The sequence below is a fragment of the Natrix helvetica genome, assembly GCF_964273705.1.
Source record: "Natrix helvetica genome assembly, chromosome: 4".
Taxonomy (NCBI): Eukaryota; Metazoa; Chordata; class Lepidosauria; order Squamata; family Natricidae; genus Natrix; species Natrix helvetica.
In genome coordinates this window covers 35315232-35339245 of record NC_138550.1, presented here as the reverse complement: position 1 = coordinate 35339245, position 24014 = coordinate 35315232, and the positions used below count along the sequence as shown (strand labels likewise).

Genomic DNA, 24014 nt, shown 5'->3' with positions numbered 1-24014 from the left:
ATTAAGTAATCTAGTTCTGACTGATATAGCTGTCTAAAATGCTGGTGGTATGGTAAATCACTGTTGACGAAAGTGGATTTCTGTCATCCATGGGTGACTGAATAATTATTTTTAGGTTTGTTTCTACAATAATTTTCCAATTCATCTGTACTTTTCCCACTGGGGATGTTTTAACTATATCTCTCTATCTTTATTTCTATCTATCTTTTGTTGAATTGAAAATCACTGCCTCTGCGGATGCCAGCCACAGCTTCCAATGAAATGTCAGGATAACAGAGAATTGGCCCATAGCTATTTAGCCTACATCACCTTTTAATTGACACCAGCTGTGAAAGCCTACGCCAGTATACTTTTTGTGCTATCTCATTATTTATTTTTGTGCTTGATAACATTCATAATTTTTTAAAAACCTGCAAACTGCCATGGAATAACTTTTGATAAAAGGAGAAGAAAAATATTTTAAACAAATAAACACAAAAACATACTTTGCATGTTTTTTTGCAAAATGCTATAGAAAACAGATTTGGTGAGATAACACATTTTATTTCCATAAAATATTAAGAAAGTCAGTGAAGACTTACTTTGATTTCTTCATGTATAGCCAATAAGCAACACCTGCCACCGTTGCTGCTAGAAGAAGACCAACCACGATTCCCACTATTAATTTTGCCTGATCATTAACATTTTCCCTATTATCATCTAAAACAAAAGAAGAAAGGGATGATGGAGCGTCTTGAAAAAATAAAATATGGAACACTCACTATAGATCATAATATCCAAAAATATTTTTTTTTCTTTCAAAAGCTTATTTAAAACCAGCAGCAACAGCAAGTTATCCTTATGAGAGAGCATACACATTTACAATACAAAGATACATTGGCTGCAATCCTTAAATAATTTGCTTTACAAACATTTTGGTGATGTCCTTATTTCACAAGGATGGCACAGATATCCTGAGATTTTACAAATGAGATTTTTGCAGTCTGAGAACTGTCTGAAAAATCTACCTTTGATGCATTAGAAGTAGGCAGAGCAATCCTACGCCCAATCAAGTTTTGCTAAACAAGATAAGCAATTTATCTCCAACTGTCAACAGTGGAAGGAAGGAATTAGTTTAGCTATTTTCCTATTGTTTGAAGCCTGGGGGTGGGGGGGTTTCTTTTTTACTTTAATCCTCACTCCTAGAAGACCTTCACAAATTTCCTTTAGAGGCTTTTTAAGCTTGAGATTTTCTAGTTCTGGTTGGAAAAGGAAAAAACAAAAACATAACGATCACACAAATTGCCAAATATTTTCTACTTTACATTAAATCTCAATGAAAGTTTGACATTGTTGCTTTTCATCGAGGCTTCCTCTATGCACATTTACTGAGTATAAATGCTGTTGGATTCCGTTTAAAAGCTGTGCTCTTAGTTATCTACTAAGTTTGATCATTTGTCACAACTTCACCTATCTGGCACTTTCAAATAGATTATTTTTGACAGTGCCAGAACACTTAACCATTATACTGGATGAAAACTGAGATAAATGGTTTCAGCTTCTTATTCTTGTACAATAAAATGTCTATCTGCATTTTTTCCTACAAAATTAAAAAAGGTTCTTAGTTAAGTCTATATAATAAAATATACAAATATGATAGATAGATACATAGATATACTGTTTCCCCCCGAAAATAAGACCTGATCTTATTTTCTTTTCGGCCTCAAAATGAGTATCAATTTGTATTTTGGGGGGGGGGATGTTTTACCCGCTTAGCTTAAGACCACTGCAGTCACGCCTCCTATACCAGAACACCTGTTGTACCGCTGCCCAACTTCTGTGGCTGCTCATGGCCACTCGCGGCCAGATGCTGCATGGCTTGTGTTGGTGCTGCCACTTGAGGATTGTGCTGGTGCCGTGGCTCACAGCAGAAGACTGTGTGCTAGGTAATATTGCTGTGCACACAGATGGTGGCACGAGCGCAACAAGCCTTGTGGCATCCTGCTGTGAGTGGTGGCACCAGTGTGATGTGCCATGTAGCATCCAGCTACAAGCGGCAGCGAAAGATTTATATCATCTGAAGAGAAACCAGAGTCCATCCACAAGCGGTGGCAGAAGTCAGGCATTAGCGCAACAGGTGTCAGAGCATGGGACGCCTGGCTGCAGCGGTCCTAAATACAACCTACCCAATCGGGGGCTAGCTTGCTTTTTATGCCTGCACTTCACCTACCTTGTACAAGCAGATGGTGAGTGGGGCATAACTAAGGCTTAATTTTGGCATAGGGCGTATATTAGTTGCAGGTGTGAAAATTGGGCTAGGGATTGTTTTTTGGGTAGGTTGTATTTTTGGGAAAACCTGGTAGATAGATAGATAGATAGATAGATAGATGATAGATAGATAGATGATAGATAGATAGATAGATAGATAGATAGATAGATAGATAGATAGATGATAGATAGATAGATGATAGATAGATAGATAGATGATAGATGATAGATAGATAGATAGATGATAGATAGATAGATAGATAGATAGATAGATAGATAGATAGATAGATAGACAGACAGACAGATAAAGGTACTACAGAATTAGCAACTAAGTATTGGAGTAAATCATCTAAGGATTACAGCCTTCTTTGTTAAAATACTATATATTAAATATTATTAATTAATAAATACTAAATACAGTGGTACCTCAGTACTCATTGTTAATTGGTTTGGGGAGGCACACTAAGTACCAAAAACCAGTACCAAACAATTTTTCCCCATACAGAATGTAGTGAGTCACAAGGCAGTGAACACCGATAAATTCTAGCTTGTTTGTTGAGTACCAAACAAATTAAGAGTACTGGGACCATGTTTTCATATCAAAATGCATTGAGCATTAAATTTGATGAGATTCAAAGGAGTATCAGGGTACCACTGTATTAAATACTCATTTTAGTTTCATGTGAACAGCAATGTAAATTTGTCAAAAATATATTTTTTCTCAAAAGTACAACTCTTTCTTACTATCCTTGTGTGCATAGGTTAGATTTAGATTTAGGCAAATATTGGCTTTTCTGAAATCAGTTAAGACTTGGGACATTATTACTTTTTCCAATAAAAATAGCATGATGATTTTTGAATTAAACTTTTATTTTACATAGCTATGTATTAATATCAGTGCTATTTTGATTGCACATCAGTAAAACCTAGCATTTAAAATTTGTTCTATTTATTTTCCTTTTTAGAACTCTACCCTTAATCCAGAAAAATAAGTATAACAGTTTTGAATTGATAGTATTAAATGTGGAATATTTTTATGTTCTTACCACTTTTTTCTTCTGGTTCATCAGATTCTGGAATACTTACTGAAACAAAGGAACAACAACAAAATAAAGCTGCTGATATCTAAGTCACCTTCAAAATTTCCACCTTTAAAGATATTTAATAATCTATATTTCAGCTGAGCCCAAAATATTCTTAATCAGCATCAGCTACAAAACAAAATGATTAATCTTATTTTTAAGGCAGCAATCTTTACTTTGTATCTATAATGCATCCGGTGAAAATGCTTTATTCTAAAAAATGACAAGTTTAATCTTACAAATGCCTAGTCAGAAGAAGTATTTATGTGTTGTTCTGGCCTGCATTCTGACTTTTTGTCACTTTATTACTGTGGACAGAGAGTTGATTAAACTTTAGCACCATTGAATGAATTTAGAAGTCATCCTTTGATCTACTCTTCCAGGGACCCTGCACAGAATGAAAAGAGCCATCAAACAGTTCATGGGAATTGCCCTGGATAGCTCACTGAAAATTCCATAGTATAGAGTGTATAACTGAGAATAATATTGATTTATACATTTCAGGAATTTGCGAAATGGTGCAGAAGTGTTCTCTAAATAGAAGCAATTTTTTATAATAGGATAAGTTCATGCTTTGAATAGTTAATAATTTGTCTATCTACATAATTGTTTATTGTGCACAAACTATGCACTTATTTGGTATGTTAAGTCTTCACATGTTCTTGTATAGTCTGGAGACAGCACATTAATCATAATTCAAAATTGGAATATAAAAAAACAGATAATTCAACAGTATTAATTACTGTTATAGCAATAGCACTTAGACTTATATACCACTTAATAGCGCTTCACAGCCTTCTCTAAGTGGTTTACAGAGTCAGCATATTGCCCCTCACAATCTGGGTCCTCATTGTAGCAACTTCAGAAGGATGGAAGGCTGAGTCAATCTTGAGCCGGTGAGGACTGAACTCCTGGCAGTCGGCAGAATTAGCCTGCAGTACTGCATTCTTACCACTGTGCCACCAAGGCTCTCGGTTATAATTTGTTCATATGGCTATGCAGTTGTGTGTTAAAGACAACTACTGAATAGTTTGCATGTTATAATTAGTGACAATGATTATAATTCCTTTTGTCATGACCATACTGAGTTCATATATAATGCACATTCAACCATTAGTTTCCACAAAGTTTGCTTTCCATACTTATGGCAAGAAATTGTGCACCGTTGGTGATCTCTTAAGGAAAAGATTGGTTTAGGAGAATGATTCAAAGTGTATTGATAATATGAAATTTTCATCTGAGTGCCACAACAGAACCTATTTAAAACCACTGCGAAATTACATATTCAGTAATAACTGATTTTCCATTAGTGCTATGCTGACTCGAAAAGAAAAAGAGAAACTCAAAAACTACATGCACTAAAAGTGTTGACTATCATTAATGCCTCTCAACTCTGACAGCACACTAAATTATATTTAAAAATGAAAACAGAAGTGTCTCAAGGTAGTCTGCTACAACCATTAATTATGAAGACATAATGTAGTCCAGGTCTGAGGTAGCATTATTTAATTTAAAATTGGTAACCTATTGTCACTTTAACAATAGTCTACCATAGCATACCATCTCAATAAATTCATTGGACTGTATTTCTTGGTTAATTTATAATTAAGCAATAATTAACCATTAATAAACTAATCTATTTATTAAACAATCAAGGAGAAGTATCTGTCCATAAATGTGGAAGGAAAACTTTTATCCTATTACTATATGCAAGCAGGTCTGGATTAAGTGGTTCCTCGGCCTTTAGATTCAACCCACCTATAGGATTGCTCTTTTAAAAAGAAAACAGGTAGTTCTCAGATTACAAGAATTTTTTTCAAAAGAATGACAACAAGATGAAATATATAAAAACCAAGAGACAATGAACTCTTATTATGGCATCTGATAGTATGGAGATTTATCAGTTAGCAGTGTATTAAGTACATTTCATTTGCATTTCTGCAGATATTCTGGAAACACAACAAATATCAGAAAGTAGCATGGTAACACAAATCTACGATAAGGTGCTAATATACATGTCTTTTGTTAATGGGAAGACAATGAAGTAATTCATAAACAAAATTCTAACCTGGAGTCACCTGCATGTGAACAAGAATACTAAGAACTGTTTATGTAAAGGTAAATAAATAAGGAAATATGATCACCTTTGGTCTTTTCCTCATCTTCTTTAGTATATTAAAAAATAAATATACTTACTAGCAGATACATTCAAAGAGGTGACAGCTCTTTCTAGTAGATTTTCAGCAATGCAGGTTAATGTAATATTGTCTTCAGGAGCAATTTTGATTTTGCTAATAAATTTTCCATTGATATATTTAGTCTCTTCTGTCTGGAAATAAGTTTTCAAAGCAGTTATTTCAAAGTTGAAAGAATCAGTAGGGACAGGTTTGTATGTGTGCATGCCTATCTTTGGCTAACTATTTATACTGATGACCTGTTTATATAGTACCCTGGCTTATCCTGCAAATTTATTTTCATCTGTTTATTTGTTTGTTTATTTCATGTATTTGCCACTCATCTCTCTGATAAGGCAACTCTGTAAATATGTAAATCTGTTGCTTATGTCTCCAGATCTATTTTCTATGCTACTAAGATGGGTTTTTTTTGCTTGTTTTTGCATCTTTGCCTACTGGCAATTATATGGACTGGTCTGTAGAGATTCTCAGTCATCCAGGTTATGGTTGCCCCAAACATGCTTTTTCAAGAGGCAGGAGGACTTTGTTTTTTCTTTGAAGATGTTTCGCTTCTCATCCAAGAAGCTTCTTCAGCTGACAGGGTAGTGAGGAATGGAAGGATTTAAATTCCTTGGAGACAGCTGGTCATTTGCATCCTTTTTAGGGGTTGTTGGACGACTTGGAGGTTTATCTGTGTCCTCAAAGTCACCTGAGTGACTCCTGGCTCTGAAATCTGCAATTTTTCCACTGGAAATCCTTTCCTACTCCCATACAGTTACAATTTGGGATGAACACCCTTTGAATGGTATGAGAGATTGATTTTATATTGGTATAACAATATTATGTACACTAGTAACAATAGTGTATATACAATAGAGACTGTTGAAAACCTGTTCCCTACACTTGACTATGACTGCATTTTGTTACATTATTTTTGTATTATTTGTTTAATTTATTTTTTGTTTATTATTTTTTATGTATACCACACAAATTATGATGGTTTGCTTTTTAAATTCATTAAATAAATACATAATTAACTATTATTTGAAATTATACTTGAAACAGAATACTATATCTTCATTTTCTTGTGCACTTTTTATATGATATATATGTGTGTGTGTGTGTGTGTGTATGTGTGTGTGTGTTGTATTTGTGCTGATAAATAAATAAAGGGAGACTAGTATAGATCTATTTCAAGCTATTTAGCTCTCATCAGCTAGCCATACCCTTACTGGGATTTGAACCTGGGCCAGTAAGGGTATGGCTAGCTGATGAGAGCTAAATAGCTTGAAATAGATCTATACTAGTCTCCCTTTATTTATTTATCAGCACAAATACAACACAAATATAAAAAGGCAACATTAAAAATAAAAATATGGTTTTCTGCCTGGATGGTTTTCTGTGATGAGCCGAAGGACAGAAAGAGGGAGGAGTGAGCTTCCTCCCATATTTGGGCATACCAGGGGTTGTAACACACACACATACATATATACATACATACATACATATTCAACATACTGTTTACTCAATGGTAAATTGCTTCAGTAAATTGTATATTGCTAATGTATGGATCACAATAGATACAGAAAGCAAAAGAATTATCGGACTACAAAAAAAACCTTCATCCCAGGAAACTAGACGACCTGATCAAGAGAACCACGAAAGTCCAAGCTAAAAAAGATCAAATCACAAAAGAAAAACAATAGTGGATAAAAAGCTGTGTACTTGTCCTCCCATACTTATATGCCACAAAATACACAAGCCCAACATACCTCTTTGTCCAACATAGATAAAGAACTTACAAAAAAGCTTGAGCAACTCACAAAGGAGAAAAATATTCTACTTTTATTACTGCCTTCATTTTTGAGAAAATATATTCCACTAAAGTGGCTCCAGAAAATCAAAGTTCTAGTTATCTAGTAATAAAATAAGATGAGGTTATGATTTCAGTTGATATCACAATACTTTATACATCCAGACGCCCAGAACTAGCAAAATAATCCAGAGCAGCTGTACTACACAATACACCCAACCAAACCAAATAGGTTAAGATCCAAATGATGGAACTCATCAATCTCTCCTTCACTACCTACTGTCAGTTTGATGGACAAGTATACCAAGAAATCAGAGAAACATCCATGAGATCACCACTCTCAGAAAGCAGCTACGTTAATGCAGCATCTAGAAACTATAGCGCTCCCACACATACAACCAAAAGTATGGCTCTGATATGTAGGTGACATCTTTGTCATAATAAAAAAGGAATAACCATAGAAAACACATGAAATAATCCATAGCATCTTCAAGGAATAAAATTCATAAGAAAATAAGAAAATACCAACACACTACCATTCCTGTATATCCTCATCAGCAGAGGAAATGCAACAAATTAGAAACAGGAGCCCATTGAAAAACCACTCACATTTACTAAATGTTCCATTACCAAAATAATAACCCAACCTGCCACAAGAACCGCTGTGTAACAACATTATCCAGATGAGCACAAACTCACCTCTGCAACCCCCACCCCCCCCCCCAAAAAAAAAACACCAGAAAAAGGAAGCAGACCATATTTTGGAATTTAGTCTGATAATGAAACAACCAAGTTCAGAGAGCAGCAAGAAGTTTACAATACTGTATCTACTGGAGTTGAAATAAACATGCAAGAAATAATGAGAAAATTACTTGCTTTATTTATGACACCTCCACTGCTAGTCCACTGTACTGCAGGTTTGGGAAATCCTTCTACGTGACAGGCTATAGTTTTGTAAGATCCATCCGTGCTGGTTCTCTTTGACATTTTGATCTGAGGCTTTCCTTAAAATGCAAAAGAATTTTTTAAACTGTTTATTTATTTATTGCTACATTCATACTACTGACTCTCTATGGGATTCAAGGCCAATTAAAATATCATTATTAAACAGTGCAAAATTGAAACCAATTAATCTAGATATTCATGCCTGTATTTTTTATGCATATTTTCACACACAGCAGTAGTGGGTTCCGGATTCTGTTCAATCAGCACAGTTGGAACGGGCCCAGCAGTGTCCACATGGATGTGCCCAACGTGTGCATGCGTCTTAGTGCCTCCATGATGCTCCAGCTGCTCAGTGGAGCGTCGTGCAGGCACTATACGCACTGTGCGTGTGTGCAGAAGTGCTGAAGACTTAAAAGACCAGTTAGGAGCTCGGGTGGGTGGGTGGGCCCTCCGGAGCACTGTACCCGGTGCTCCGGGCAGGCTCCGGTACACCCGTACCGGGGCGTACCGCCTACAACCCACCACTGACACACAAAGCTGAATCATGTAAAATACTGTTATTTCTTAAAAGCTAGCCAAACACCTTTTATTTTATTTCTATTTGCAGTGTTCGATTTAAGTGGGTATTTTATATCTGGTGAGCATTTCATAATTATGTAGCAACATACAAACTAAACACAACATCAATATAAAACAGTAGGAATCAGTGGTAGGTTCCGGATCCCATTCCAGCTGGAATGGTTAAAATGGGCCTGGCGGCGTGTACATGGACGCACGCAGCGCACGTGCATATGTCATGCGCAGCACACTCATGCATCTTAGCGCCTCCACAAGCCTCAGCTACGCTCCAGTTACTCAGTGGAGAGTCGCACAGGTGCTGTATGTGCCGTTGCACATGTGTGTAAGCGCAGAAGGTGTAAAAGACCGGTAAGGAGCTTGGGTGGGTGGGGCCTCCGGAGCACCGTACCAGAATGGTATCCAGTGCTCCGGGCTGGCTCCGGTACAACCCACCACTGGTAGGAATCTACATTACCTTGTACTATCAGTGTCAGAATTTGACTTTTCTTTAAGCCTTCAACTTCTTGTAAAGTTGTTTCACAGATGTAATTTCCTGCATCTTGGTACTGCAAACTTGAAAAAGAAGGACTTGACCTCATTCTGTTATTATCCTGTAAAAAAAATATGCCAATATAACCTATTCTCTTCCAGGAAAAAAAAAACCCACAAAATTCTTCAGCACAACTCATTTGAACTAAACATTTTGGAGAGCACTAACAAACAATTTTTACTGATTCTCCAATTAAACTGTATTTAATACTAAATTAAAAAATCTATTTATATCTACTTTTCAACTTTCCACAAGTTATGCAATGCAATTCCCTCTTCTAAAATAAAGCAGAGCTTGTAATTTCCTTCAATAAATTTGAAGCCAACAGATGGCTATCTAGTCTCTGCTTAGAAATGTCAAGGAAAGAGGAGCTCCCAGGTCTTGTAGTAATAAGTTTTGTCCTGAAATTTACTTCAATGAAGAAGCACATAATACAGAGATAACCTGATTTTCCCCTCAAAACTGAAAAGGCAATTGCAAATATGCTTCAACTTGCATTTTTTCAAATCTTTCAAAAGACTCTTATATGGACTATGCTTTGGATCTGACAGAAATTCTTGAGAGGACTACTCAGCATTCTTCAGAATTTACCAAAGCCAGAAGAGGCCCTCTGTGGAAGTGTTATGCTAAGGGGCAGCTACGCAAATGGAAACAACTTGTTTCGTTTCACTGCTTAAAGTGAAAGAGCCACATTGCTTCATGAAGTAATTTTATGGAAGATTCTCACTCAAATCTTCAGAAAAATAAAACACCTGTTTGAGGATTTGAGTTTTTACGGGTTCTGGGTCAAGTCGCTCTAATAGCTAGATAGCTTTTTCCAAGTTTAAATTAAATGTAACAATACATTAAATGTGGATATTATTTTGCCCATGTTTTTTGATCATTTCCTCCTCCTTCCTCCTCCTTGAATATTAAACATTACAATCTAGGAAACAATTTTGAAAGAATTCTAATATCTGTGTATAATATTTTAGAGCGCTGCATTTGGTCATAGAACAAGAACCATTTAAGTTCTTGTGAAAATTAAAGTATCACCATTCCAGATACAATAATGGATTAAAAACAGCCAAGTTACAAATATTTACCTTCAGCCAGAACACAGTAGCATTTCTACTAGAAGAAATTGTACAAGATACAGGCAATGCTTCTCCAATCTGTTTAATAACTTCTCCATTGGGAGTAAGTGACAAATCCAAATCTATGTTGAAGAAATTCAGGATTGTTATTCATATTCACAAACATGCTTACTTAGGAAGTTTAAATAAAGCAAAAAAAAAAGACAGATAATCATTTGGTAATTTCAGTTACAGTTGCAATTTCTCAGTCTCAGTCAATTATTTTTTACAAACGGACTGAAAATAAAGTTCAAAAGAAGATAGCAGAAATATTTGCATGTATTATATGTTTATGTACTGCATGTGTGTGTGTGTGTGTGTGTGTGTGTTTGAGAATGAACACACACACAAACATGTGAAATCAGTAGATAGCATAAAATGAAACACTTTAATTTTTACTTTAAAAACTTTCGGGATAAAGAAAAATACATGAAATGAGAAAATGGTTAAGAAATACTATATCTGTATATTTTTTCTTTAAACAAAATGGTGTTTAGAAGAGTAAGAGGCATTCCCATACAACTTTTTCCCTCAACCTTACTTCCATGATAATAAAAATTTAACACAGTGAAGTCCACAATGCAAATTCTCAACTAAAGTATTCTGAGCAGGTATCTAAGATACAGAGATAAATAAAATGTAATGTATTCATAATCTGATTAGAAATTGAAACTGAAACTTTTTGTAGAAGAAATGTTAAACCCATCAAAATACAGTGAGATTAAAATTAACTACATTTTCTTATGTTCGTCTTTTTAGTTACTTTTAATACATTACACAATTTTATTTATCTTTTATCTTCATCTTCTTAATCATACATAACAGCTTGAGATTTTCATTTAGTTTCTTATGTTAAATCTATTTCCAAATTAATATTAACTTCATGTAAAATGGAGCTGCAGTTTTGAATTAAGTGGCACCACAGTAAGCAGAAATTTATGTTGCTGTCGGTGTCGGTGTCAGAGGCATATAGATGGGGTCCAAGGACTACACGTAGCCCCTGAAAGCCTTGATTGAACTCTCAAAATACAAAGTAACAACTTTTGATAGGATGGAAGAAGAAATAGTAACAACATTAAACATTTTATATTTATTGTCCCATTAAGGTTGTCCAGCTCTACCCATTATTTTTGGGTTATGAATAAAAGCCATTTGCAAATCCTGGCCAGGAAAACATACAAAATACACGTGATAAGTGTAAAGAAGCACATCTCCTTACAAAGGTATAATTTATTTTTTTATATTTTAAAACCTCTATTAAGAATGTGCCTAAATTGAAAAAAGCATGTACATACTAAAACAGGATTTTTTCCCCTTCAGAAGCACTCTTTTATTGGTGAGCATACTGAAAGATTTATTAATAAATCAGCTAAATCCTATGATTAAGCAATTAAAATGTCTATCTGAGATAAAACCTAGGGGTATATAATAAATCTCTGCCACATTCTTATTCCACTCTAGATGAGGTGAAAAAGTGAGTATTTTTGTGTGCTTTATGTTGAATTTTATCTGTAAACCAAAAGCCCTCATGACAATTTTTGATAGTATATTTTATTAAGTTGGCCCTGGATTTTTTTTCTGTAACCAGACATTCCTTCTATTCATCTATTTATCCTATGATAAAGGAATGTAAATAGGAAAAATAGAATTATATTCATAAGCAAGTGCACCTATATCAATATTTTCTGACAAGCAAAAACATTAAAAAGCAGGAAAATAATAACTGAGGGCAGCCCCTTTCAATGGACTATCCTAGCTGTATATCTTACGTGACAGACAATTGCAGTCTCTATGCCTTAATACTGGGATCACTCTCTCTTCTCATGCCCCCCCCCCCCCAAATAACAAGACCACCATTTTATAACTATGGAATAATGTAATGTTCTATTTTGTTATGCTTTAACCAGTCCAAATGTTAAAGATAAGGAAATGTTTATATTCTACATGAAATTTGAATATCAATTAAAAATAAATTCAGAAGTTTAGAGGCAAAGGAGAGAAATACAAAAAGATGAATGGGGAAAAAAAGCATACCTCTGAATTTTTAAAATAAGCCTCAGATGTGAATTTAAAAAAAACTTGGTCTCTGACAGAATCATCCATGTATAATTTAATCAAGAGACAAAAAGTGTGGCCAAAGCCTTGGCATATATTACAAAATGATATATGACTATAAGAAGGAATGAAAGAAAATTACTTACAATGTACTGTAACTGTTATGGAATCTATCAAACTTTCATCAGTCAGAGAACATCTGTATTCGCCTGTTGCATTTCTTCTTACATCAGTCAACACATGAAAACCGGAACTTCGAATTGGTCCAGGTTCTCCCTTTTAAGAAAGGTTAAACAAAAGTTTGCAATACAATAAAATGCCTATGTTTTGTGTACAACTTCTAGTTTACTTATGTTTTCAGATTTTTTTTTGTTATTGTTTCTTGCTCCAGCCTTCTTGATCAATTTTATGTAAAACTGATGATGTCACAGATATAGTGAACTAATGCATAGTGTTGTCATGTACAAATTTTAAAAATAAAACTGAATGAAATTTAGAGAAAAAGATAAAATAACTGGGAAAGGTAGGAATGGAAAGATGTGAGACTGATTAACAGACTATCTAAACCAAATTGTGGCTTCCCCAAATTTAAGAGTTGGCACAGATAAGCAATACTTACAGGGATGAAAAATAAGAACTCCTTAGGTGGAGGATTACCATTTCCTGAACATTTCAGGGTAATGTTATCACCTTCCTTAATTGTTTTTCTTTGTGAAAGAATCTCAATCTGAACTTTTTCTGTGGGATCTGTAAAGCAACAAACTGGTTAATAATCTGCCTCTCCCAAATACACAAGATAGGGTAAAATAAATCTGTGTCAAGCAAGTGCAATGAAGTTGTATCCATCAAGAATCTGATGCAAAATAAAAGCGCCGGGCCTCACCCTGCAAATATTGGACTGTCTTAGCTGGGAAATCATCAGTTTGACAATCTTGTTTCAGAGTTTCCATTCTTTATCTCCAAATGGTGCTCTCAAAAATTAAGTCAACACCCCATTTAGAAGCTACATCAGTAAATAGCAATAGGGCTTAGATTTGTATACCATTCCATAGTGCTTTAGAGCACTCTCTGAGTGGTTTACAAATGTCAGCATATTGCTCCAGCAATTTGGGTCCTCATTTTACCAAACTCAGGAGGATGTAAGGCTGAATCAACCTGGAGCTGGTCAGGACTGAACTCCTGGCTGTGGGCAGAGCTAGCCTGCAATACTGAATTCCAACCACTGACCATCGCTGCGCATATATGTGAAACATCACTGTAGAAAAAGGCACTCCAAACTTGGCAACTTCAAGATTTGTAGATCTATGTAGATCAGATGTGTCAAACACGCAGCCTGCGGGCTGGATCCAGCCCACGATAGGCTGTGGAGTTGGCCCATGGGGCCATCCCAGAAACAGTGAGAGACCAGCCCTGCTGCCCCAGGCCTGGCCATGCACACCCCAGCCCCCAAAGGGGCGAACATTTTTTTTTTTAAAAAACAATTTTTATTTGTTTTTGAACAAGGACAAACAAACATGAAAATTAGAATTGAAAAACCCATTTTCCATTACAAATTGTAGAAAGTGTGTCAGTTGGTTACAGTATTTCCATGCATCTCTTCCATAGTCACCCCCTGCTTTTCATATCAAGTTGCATATTTTAAATTCACCTATATTCATGTATATCACAATTATTATAGCTCAACCTTAATTAGACCATAATATAATATTCAAAATCTAGAATAGGATTATGATAACATTCCATTAAATCATCCTAAGATCATCCAATCACAATACATCTTTATAACATATTCTAGATAAAGGTTTTAAACCTCCTCTCAAAATCTCTATATCTATATGTATTGTTATCATTATTAATCATTATTTAACTATAGCTATTGTCACTTCATTTTATACATACTACTAGTAAACTAAATTTAGCTTAATTTTTATTATACATTTTCATTGCATCAACCTGTATTTTTCCAGTAATAGTACGGTCTTATATCTCTTGCCATTTGTAGCATTAATGTTCTAGTTACTTTCTTAATAAATCTTATATAAACTTCTCTTGGCAACATGTTGTTCCTTTCGTATCTCATAAAAGCTTGAAACCCAACATCTGTCCTTTCCATCAGCTTATCTTTGGTTATCTCTAGTGCTTCTGTCAAGATTTCTCTCCTTATCTCCATCAATTTTTCTCTCTTTTCTTCTTCTGTGCTTTGACGTCTGGGCTAGAGTTCCAATCCATCTATCTCCCCTTGCCATATTCCGCTCTTGCCATTATCAACCACGCTTACTTTCTTGTCAGTATCCACAGTTTTCTTATCTCTTTGCTCATTTTTTTCTTTCATCTTTTGAACTCTGTCCTCCACTTTCTTCATTTGATAAACATCCTCAGTTTCTCCATCAGATTTTTCTGTTTTGCATTCCATGTTCTCCAATCTCATTTCAATTCTCTCTGTCATTTGCAAAATGTACGCTGATGACACTCAGCTGTACATTTCAACCCCAAACCACCCCAACGAGGCTGTCGAAGTGATGTCCCGGTGTTTGGAAGCCGTCGGGGTCTGGATGGGGGACAACAGACTCAAGCTCAACCCCTCCAAGACCGAGTGGCTGTGGGTACCGGCACCTCGGTTCAGCCAGCTGACACCATCGCTGGCCATAGGGGGCGAACAACTGTCCCCTGTGGAGCGGGCGCGCAATTTGGGAGTCCTCCTTGATGCCCGGCTGTCAATGGAGGACCATGTGGCAGCCGTGGCAAGGGGGGCGTTCCACCAGGTTCACCTGGTGCGCCAATTGCGCTCCCTACTGGACCGGAGTGCCCTGCGCACGGTCACTCATGCGCTGGTGACGTCTCGCCTCGACTACTGCAATGCCCTCTACATGGGGCTTCCCTTGGGACGCATCCGGAGACTGCAGCTAGTTCAGAATGCAGCCGCGCGGGTTATCATGAGGAGTACACGTTACTCCCACGTAACACCTCTCCTGTGCGAGCTGCACTGGCTACCTGTGGCCTTTCGGGTGCGTTTCAAGGTATTGATTACCATCTTTAAAGCGCTCCATGGCATAGGACCTAGTTACCTGCAGGATCGCATCCTACCACACATGTCCCTGCGACCTATCCGCTCACACAGGGAGGGACTGCTCCTGGTGCCGTCCGCTAGGCAATGCCAGCGGGCGACACCTAGGAGTAGGTCCTTCTCTGTGATGGGCCCAACCCTCTGGAATGACCTCCCCCCCGACATTCGAACTACCACCGACCTCCGTTCCTTCCGTCAAAAGTTAAAGACTCACCTATTTCAATCAGCTGGCCTGGCACTCTCTTAGTTTTATCTCCCGGGGATTTATTCTAATGGGGTTTGGGTTTTAATTGGGGATGTTTTTTAGGGTTTTAGAATATATTTATTTCTTGTACAGCCTATCTCCTCCATCCAAATGTATTTAAGTGTTTTATGATTGTATTTTTATCTGCATTGACTGTACACCGCCCCGAGTCCCTTCTTGGGAGAGGAGGCGGTCTAGAAATCCAAGAAATAAATAAATAAATAAATAAAATAAAATGTTACAGTTTCTTTTTCCTGCTGAGCCATTCTTTCAATTTTGCAGACACTGCCACTATAGGGTTCAAGGCTATTTTAATAAACTTCAAACAGGTTCATTTATTATCTTTCAAGTCAAAATGTTGTCTTCCCTCCAATAGCTAGTGATAGAACTTCCAAAAGACACCTGTATAAACAACTTGTGCTCTTCCTACTATCACTGTCAGTAAACAAACAAACAAACAAACAGAATCTTGAATCTCAAGTGATCAAAGAGAAAGAAGAAAAAAAACAATGTATCCAGCCTCCAACCTCTAAGTGGCAGTGTAACTGCTTTTCCTCCTGTTGTTACAACCCTCTTTATAATCCTTTTTATTATCTTCTTTATATTCTAAACTTAAGAAAGAAAGAAAAACCCTTAAATGGAGATAAAAAGCAATCAAATCAATCAAATCAATCATTATATAAAAAAGGAGAATTTTAATCCATAGATATAAGCAAAAGCGAACATATTTCTTTTTTTTTTTCCAGAAAATTTTATTGGTTTTTTAAAACATTTATAAGGAAAAGGGTAGGTGGAATGGTATACAAATTTTGGCAGTTGCAAGTATGGCAGACGCCCCCTCCCTCCAAACTCATAAGATACATCTATGTATAAAACATTAATACAAAATCGTATAAAATCAGCATATTAATTTTATAAAAAAATTTCAATCAACTTATATATTATGATATATAGTCTAAATATAATTCCATTATTACTTTCGGTCTGTTTATAACAATGTGATTTTCTTATTCATTTTTGTGAACTGAGCTTTCTTAGTGTTGCCCCTTCTCCCCCCGCTGGCAGAGCTCCGGCCCCTCCCGTGTCCTGTGTGACCGTTGAAGAGTCTTCTGCTTTTTCTAGGTTCGCTTTATTTTTTTCCATAAAGGCCTGAGCCTCTATGGGTGTATTGATTCTAATTCTTGTCTCCTCCCAGAATATCAGCATCCCTTCAGGCATCAACCATCTAAACCACACCCCTTTCTGGTATAATTTATTCGCCAATTGCAAATAATTTTTCCTTTTCTCCCTAATTTTTTTTTGGATCTGCTTCAAGATGGTTATCTCCCTGTCGTGATATGTCAATGCTTGCCCCCTTTGTACACCCAGAATTATGTCTCTTGTGCTTTTCCTAAGAAATTTGATATGGACCTCCCTGGGTACATTGTGTGTTCTGGCATATGCTGAGTTCACTCTATAGACCAGGTCTATCTCCCATTCCATCTGTTGTTTATCTTTGTGTATATATTCAGCTAAGATATTAGTCATGATGTCCCTTATGTTTTCCCCATCTGCTTCTATAACATTTTGAAATCTAAGATAAAAGGACATTCTCTCAAATTCTGTTTTCATTTGTTGGATATCAAGTTCTTTGTTACCCTTCTGCAAAGCTTCTACCCCCCCCCTCGCCTCCGCCACCCCACCCTCCACAAGGTCCAGTCTCTGTGAGTTCTTATAAATTTGGACTTGATTCTCTTTAATTTCTTCCTTCATTTCCTTTAATTGTTTCTTAATTTCTTCCTGGCCCTGTATGAGTTGCTGAAGCATTTGTTGCAAATCCATCTCTGTACTCTTAGGTTGCATCAGTTCTGTAATCTTTGACTGTGTGGCAGGACTGGATGTTGCAGATGTCAGTGCAGAGGTAGCAAAGCCAGGTTTTCCAGGTGGTGGTCTTTTTGGAGACATAGTTTATAAAGCAGAGAGATCAGTCAGTGTAGAGACTGGACAGCTGAAGAGGTAGAGCAGGCAGATGAGTTCAGGAGGCAGAAGATCCAAGCAGCTGGGAGTTTCTTTAGTCAGTCTAGCAATAGAGAAAAATTTTCTCTCCAGAGGGTTCAGGAAATACAATCCACAAGAGATTCTTCTGGGTGACACGGAGACAAAGACCGGAAGCCTGAATTTAAAGGTGGAGTCAGGTTTCACAGTTCATGAAGACAACGGAAGTGTGCCATCTTGCCCTGCCAGCTTTGGGCTCAGAGGCATAACAAAGTTTTAAAAGTTCAGAAAGTTCTTAGTTCACCCATAAGTTCTGGAACTAAATCCAATGAAAGTCACTTTTACAGGGGTGAGGCATCGTTAGTTGGCTCTCCCCCCTCCTCCTTCCCCTGGGGGCAAAAGCAAAATCTTCTCAAGCCGCTTGTCCAAGGGGGGGGGGAAATCCCCCTCCCTCTAGCCGCACCTCCAGCAAGAATCCGAAAGTTTAGCTTTTAAAAACGCTGAAAAGTCCATCAATTCAAAAGAAAGGGAATGAAGAAAGGAAGCCTCTCACCATACCGCCGCTGCTTCCTTCAAAAGTACGTTGTCCGATCGGCATGGAGCGAGACGCATGCGCGCCCTCCGAAACTGCTCCCCGGTGCCTAGAGCGAAGCGGAGAAGCCCCCACCAGCTGATGCCAGGGCCCTCCGCGAGCCGCTCCCTCGGCAGGACGCCTCTCCGGGGCGTCCTGTGCCCCCCCAGAAGCGGGGGAAGCCCACCGGGAGAGCGGGAGCGGGCAAAGGCTTGCCCGTCGCCATAGCCACTGGAATCGGAAGTGATATTTCTGATGCAGTCCACGACAGGATCGAGTTGGACACCTCTGATATACCATGTTGCCTTGAAAATAAGACAGGGTCTTATTTTCTTTTGACTCCCGAATAAGCACTTGTCCTTATTTTTGGGGTGGTCTTATTATTTTTGAGGTGCAGGAGGCTGCGAGCGTAGTTACCTCATGACACTGCTGTGTTACAATATTTTCGGGGAGGCTTATTTTCGGGTAAGGGCTTATTTTAGCACATGGTCTCAAAAGCCCGATTGGGCTTATTACCCAGGGAGGTCTTATTTTCAGGGAAACAGGGTAGATTCTCAATCATCCAGGTCATGGTTGTCCCAAAGGTGTTTTTCAAAAGGCAAGTGGACTTGGTTTCCCCCCATTGTTGACCTTTTGCTTCTTATCCAGAAAGTTTCTTTAGTTCTTCGACTTCCAGAATTTTCTAGCCAGCATGGAAATTCCTAGCAGGAATTCTGGGAGTTGAAGTTCACAAGTTTTAAAATTGCCAAGTTTGAAGATCCATACTTGTAGAACCTTAATGCAGTTCAGAATTTTGGAATGAAAGACTTAAATAGTGTATGTGTGCATGTGTTTGGCTGTGGTGCGTGCACATGCCTTAGAGTAAATGTTCACTTCTGGCAACTGCTTAGACTCCTGCAGTGTCCTTGAAAACTTTTTTTAGGTCGTTTGTCATTGCCTCCTGCCAAGGGATGAGATAGAAATGAGTTGACCAAGATTACCCAACTTGGCTTCATACCTAAGGCAGGGTTAGTTCGCCGAATACCCATTTGGGGAATAAGCCAGTCAGATGCTTATATAGTTAAGAGAAAATTCCACTGCATTTTGTAGGTAGTTTTGGCTGCAAGTCAAATATTAGGAAGCACAAGTTGCAGCAGATTTCACTCTTGCTTCTTAATTTAAAGGAATAAAAACCTTTTCTCAAAAGGGAAGGACAAGACATGGCAAACAACTGCATGTACATGAATATGTAATGCTTGTCTGATTTTTGGAAATGCATCATTTATGTAAAATCTATGTTACGAAGTTATTTATATGACAATAAACTTACAGTAAATGTCAGGGACTGCTGATTCTGATTGCATTATCTCTGGTCCAGTTGGTCCAAAATACGTCACCGTGCAAGTGAACTGTGCCTTTGTGTCATCCTTTGTTGGTTTATATTTTAGGGAAGATCTGATGGTATAGAGTCCACTAGCTTTATCTGTATCTGTTTGTTCATCTATGACAATAGCTTTCAAAAAAGAGAGGATGATTTACACAAAGTTACTTGCAAATAAAAAGCTTGTGTATGTCTAATCCTAAATTTATTCATTTAAATGGAATAACTGAATAACAATAATAGAGTTGGAAGGAACCTTTGACGTCTTCTAGTCTGACCCCCTATTCAAGCAGAATACCCTCTTGTTATTGTTAGACACAAGCAGATTGATCCCCTAGGATAGCTTTGCATGCAGTTTAATTTGCCCTCCATATTCCATTTCCATTGTCATTTTTCAAAAGTTTACAGTGCCCGGCCTCTTTGATGAGGAAAACAGAAGGAGCTTCACTAATTAAATAATACAAGATGACAAGAGATATATGTGGAACAGAGAAGTAAATAATAAATTTAAAATATTTTCCCCTTTCTCAAACAGAAAACAATGCCTAATATACAGTATATTGCAATGAGCCTAAATATGACAGGGTGAATAACTTTGGTTTAACATTTTTTCAGACAATGAGCTGGGTTCAAAGTTTTCAAATTTGTGCCGCTAAAATCTTGAGATCTGTTAGATTCAATCCTGTTGTTTTTATGCAGACAAATCTATTTCAAGTTCTATCCTAAACACAGTCAAGTCTGCTTCCAATTCCTGACTTTAGAAAGCCAACAGCAGACTATTAAGCTGCTCACAATATTGAAGTGCTTAACGGAGCTTCTATAACAAGAGGCAATGAACATCCAAAGATCTATGGCTTCCGTAGAAAAAAATGACTGACAGGCAGCTTTAGTGATTGGTGTCAACTCTCTGCGTTGATCTTCCATGCAGAGCGTCGGCGGAGCCGGATCTCAGATTACAGTAGCTGGGTTGAGATGAATGAAGCTATTGGATAACATGATTTATTGACAAAGACTGAAGGGTGGGAAGAAACACGGGCAAAGCAGATAAAGAAAGCAATAAAGATGGCTGTGAATAAGAAATGCCTAATGAAGAATGCCTAATGAAGCTGTTAATAAATCACTGCTTTTTGTATTACAATATCGGGTTGCTTATTATGAAGCAGGCATCGTTAGGGTACTTACAGACAGCCATATTTTGCTTTTAAATATCGGGAGTGCCGAGAGGGAACTCAGAAGACGATGGCAAAAGGCCAGCTATTTGAACAGAGCTGGATAGCAGACATCAGACATCAAAGCCGAGATGAGCGAAGCAAGAAGAGATAAGTAATCAACCCCTAAAAACAGCTAAAGCTGAGTCCCCACCCCACTCCTATGCCCAGAAAAAGGGAAAGGCCCTAAGCGAGCTGGGAAGAATCAAGGGGATGCTGGACTGGAATCAAGCCAGGCCCCCAAAGCCCCCAATGGAGCCCTTGGGAAGTTCCATAGAGCAATGGAGGGAAGAATTTGGCTCACCCTCCATGAAGAAAGGCCATTATGCATGCCAGAAGAGAGGGGAGGAGCAGTGGATCCTCTTGAGGTGACGAGAAGCACATGGAAACACAGCCCCACGTCTCCATCATTAGAAGGAAGATGAAGCCAGTGCCTCTCCAACATAGCAGGCAGGCTTCCCAGGGCAGACAATCTCCACCCTCCCTCCGAACTAGAACTGAGGAGTATCTTCAGACATATCAAATGCAAGCATACAGAGATCGACAGGAGGAGGGAAGGGCACTGCTGATTGAACCGCCCCGATTCAGAGCAAAGTTCGATGGGAACTCAGACCAGTTAGCCTTATTCCTTGACTCAGCTGAGGTCCACCTGGAATGCTATGGACACCTCTACTCATCCCCCAGAACCATAGTGAATACTATCGCAGAGAGACTAGAGGGGGAAGCAAGGGAATGGCTAGCAGCCCTCCACAATAAGAGAGCCCCCCAACTGCAAGACGTATATGTCTTCCTACAACTGCTAGAGACCAGATTTGAGGAGATGGAGGAGGATCTGTATGCGGAAGATGAGCTCAGCGACCTAAAGCAAAGAGCACATCTGCAAACTTAGGAGAATAATTGGAAGTGTATTTTTTCATAACAAGTCTGGACCAGCAGATTGCCCAAGTAACTGCCTACCCTGACATTCCAAACTGACTCTCTGAGTGGTTCTTAGTAGCAATAAAAGTCGACAGCGGGCTGCATGCCAAACAGACACAAAAGCAACCAGACACAAAAGAGCGAGGGCAATCTGACCTGAAACCACCCAGCCGACGGGGAACCATAGTACCACAGCGGGCCCTGAGACCAGTCCTCTCTCAAAGTCCACTGAAATGCTACAGATGCGAGGAGATGGGCCATATGGCATCCGTGTGCCCCACCCCAATCCCGATGCCAAGGCCAGAGCTACCACCCAGGGCACGACAGGAACGCGGCCACAAACGGGCTACCCATGCAGCCTGGAAGGCTTTCCATGTTGCAGATGTCCCTCCCAACCAGATTAAAGGGGGGGGACACAAGGCAACAATGACCAGTCACCAGAATCCTACGACAGTGACAACGAGGGCGAAAACGAACCAATGTTGAGAGGACCAATTCGCCCTTTCCTTTTACCAATATGCTTCACAGCCCCAAAGACAGGAAGCCAGGGGGATTTTCAAGCCCTAATAGACTCAGGCTGCATTAGATGCTTGATCAACGTGACCCAAAGTCCTGAAACTGGAGCAAAGACTGGCCACCAAATCCGGTTTGAACAGGTCGATGAGTCCCTAATGGGGGGAGCCTATGCCACCCACCTGACCAAACCAATGAGACTAGAGCTAGTGGGTCACTGGGAAGTAATTTGATTCATAATAGCCCCCAAAATGACAGATGCAGTCATACTGGGACTCTCCTGGTTAGACAAGTGGGGACCAACCATCTGGTGGCAAGGGGGTACCCGCAGGCTTAGGATAGAAAAGGGGCCCCAACCCCTTTTCCGCCAGCAAGCAGAAACACCACCCAAGCAGGGAACCCCCCAAAACAGCACACCAGAACATCTTGGAGTCACATCCAATGAAACCCCAGAGACTGAACAGATCCCAGGGGAATATCAGGACCTCGCAGAAGTATTCAGCGAGACAGAATGCAACATTCTGCCCCCCCTCCCCCCCGTGACGCAGATTGTGCCGTAGAAATCATCCCCGGGGCAAAACTACACAAACCCAAGCTGTACGCCATGACGCCCCGGGAAATGCAAGAAATGCGCAAATACATAGACATAAACCTAGCACGAGGGTTCATTGAGCCAGCCAAGCCATTACAATATCGGGTCGCTTATTATGAAGCAGGCATCGTTAGGGTACTTTACAATTGGTTTTGTAGCATTCTAGAGAGATTTGTGTAACATGGGTGTAGGTCACAAAAGAAATTGAAGCAGGTGAACTTTGATAGGTGGCTAAGGGAGGCAGATCATCTCCTTGGGAATTGAATGGCTTTATGATTTCATTCTAGCAGGCTAAAGTGTCATTTATTGTCAGTTATAAGTTATCAGAGCAAAGATGCCTTTGTAGAGGTAAGCTGCTCTTCGGTAGGGCTCCTGGACTCCGGACAAGCTTCCCTCTTTTAGTAGACAACACTTAGGGAGGTAAGTGAGGATGAGTGTTTGGGTTAGGTTTAGGGTGGGAGTGAGGGCAAGAGGGTTAGGGAGAGGATGATAATAGGTGAAAGGGTGAGGGACAGGCTAAGAGTGAGGGTGAGGCTGAGAGTCAGGGTTAGGATTAGGGGAGGGGAAAGGCAGTAGAATGGGTATAGGGAATGGGAGAAAGAGAAGGTAGAAAGGGGAGAAGTAGGGGTCAGGGAAGACAGAAAGGAAGATGAGAAAGGGGAAGGGAAAAAAAGATGGAGTAAAATTGGCAGGGGAGAGGGACAGGCCAAAGAGGAATAGAGGGAAGGGAGCAGGTGAAGAAGGGGAGTGACCTAGTAGGAAAGGGGGGGAAGGGAGACAAGACAGGGAGAGAGGGGATAGTAATTTTAATACCTTTATGACTTCATCAAGGCAGGTGATTACCAGAGCTAAGGGAGAGGATGGGGGAGGGGAAGAGAGGGGAAGAGGGAGAGGAAGGGGTGCAGGACAAAGAGATACAGTGGGCCAGGGTGGAGTAGCAGGGGGAGAGGAGTAGGTGAATGGGACAGGGAGAAGAAGGGTGGGTAGGAATGAATGGGGGAGGGATTTAATGTTTTCATGATTTATCCAGT

The 24014-nt window shown here is 38.9% G+C and overlaps 1 protein-coding gene across 2 annotated transcripts in view; it reads right to left on the bottom strand.

Annotated features, from left to right (window-relative positions):
* ALCAM (activated leukocyte cell adhesion molecule) overlaps positions 1-24014 on the bottom strand; it is a 132159-nt gene that overhangs the window by 5516 nt on the left and 102629 nt on the right. Inside the window, exons 6-14 of one of the 2 annotated variants that reach the window (XM_081952178.1) lie at positions 19702-19884; positions 13159-13286; positions 12686-12815; positions 10455-10567; positions 9295-9430; positions 8189-8320; positions 5526-5654; positions 3294-3332; positions 582-699 (exon numbers count right to left, since the gene is read on the bottom strand). In XM_081952178.1, coding sequence (XP_081808304.1) covers positions 582-699; positions 3294-3332; positions 5526-5654; positions 8189-8320; positions 9295-9430; positions 10455-10567; positions 12686-12815; positions 13159-13286; positions 19702-19884 — 1108 coding nt within the window. The remainder of the gene's footprint in view (positions 1-581; positions 700-3293; positions 3333-5525; positions 5655-8188; positions 8321-9294; positions 9431-10454; positions 10568-12685; positions 12816-13158; positions 13287-19701; positions 19885-24014) is intronic. The other variant, XM_081952179.1, reaches the window with a different exon arrangement.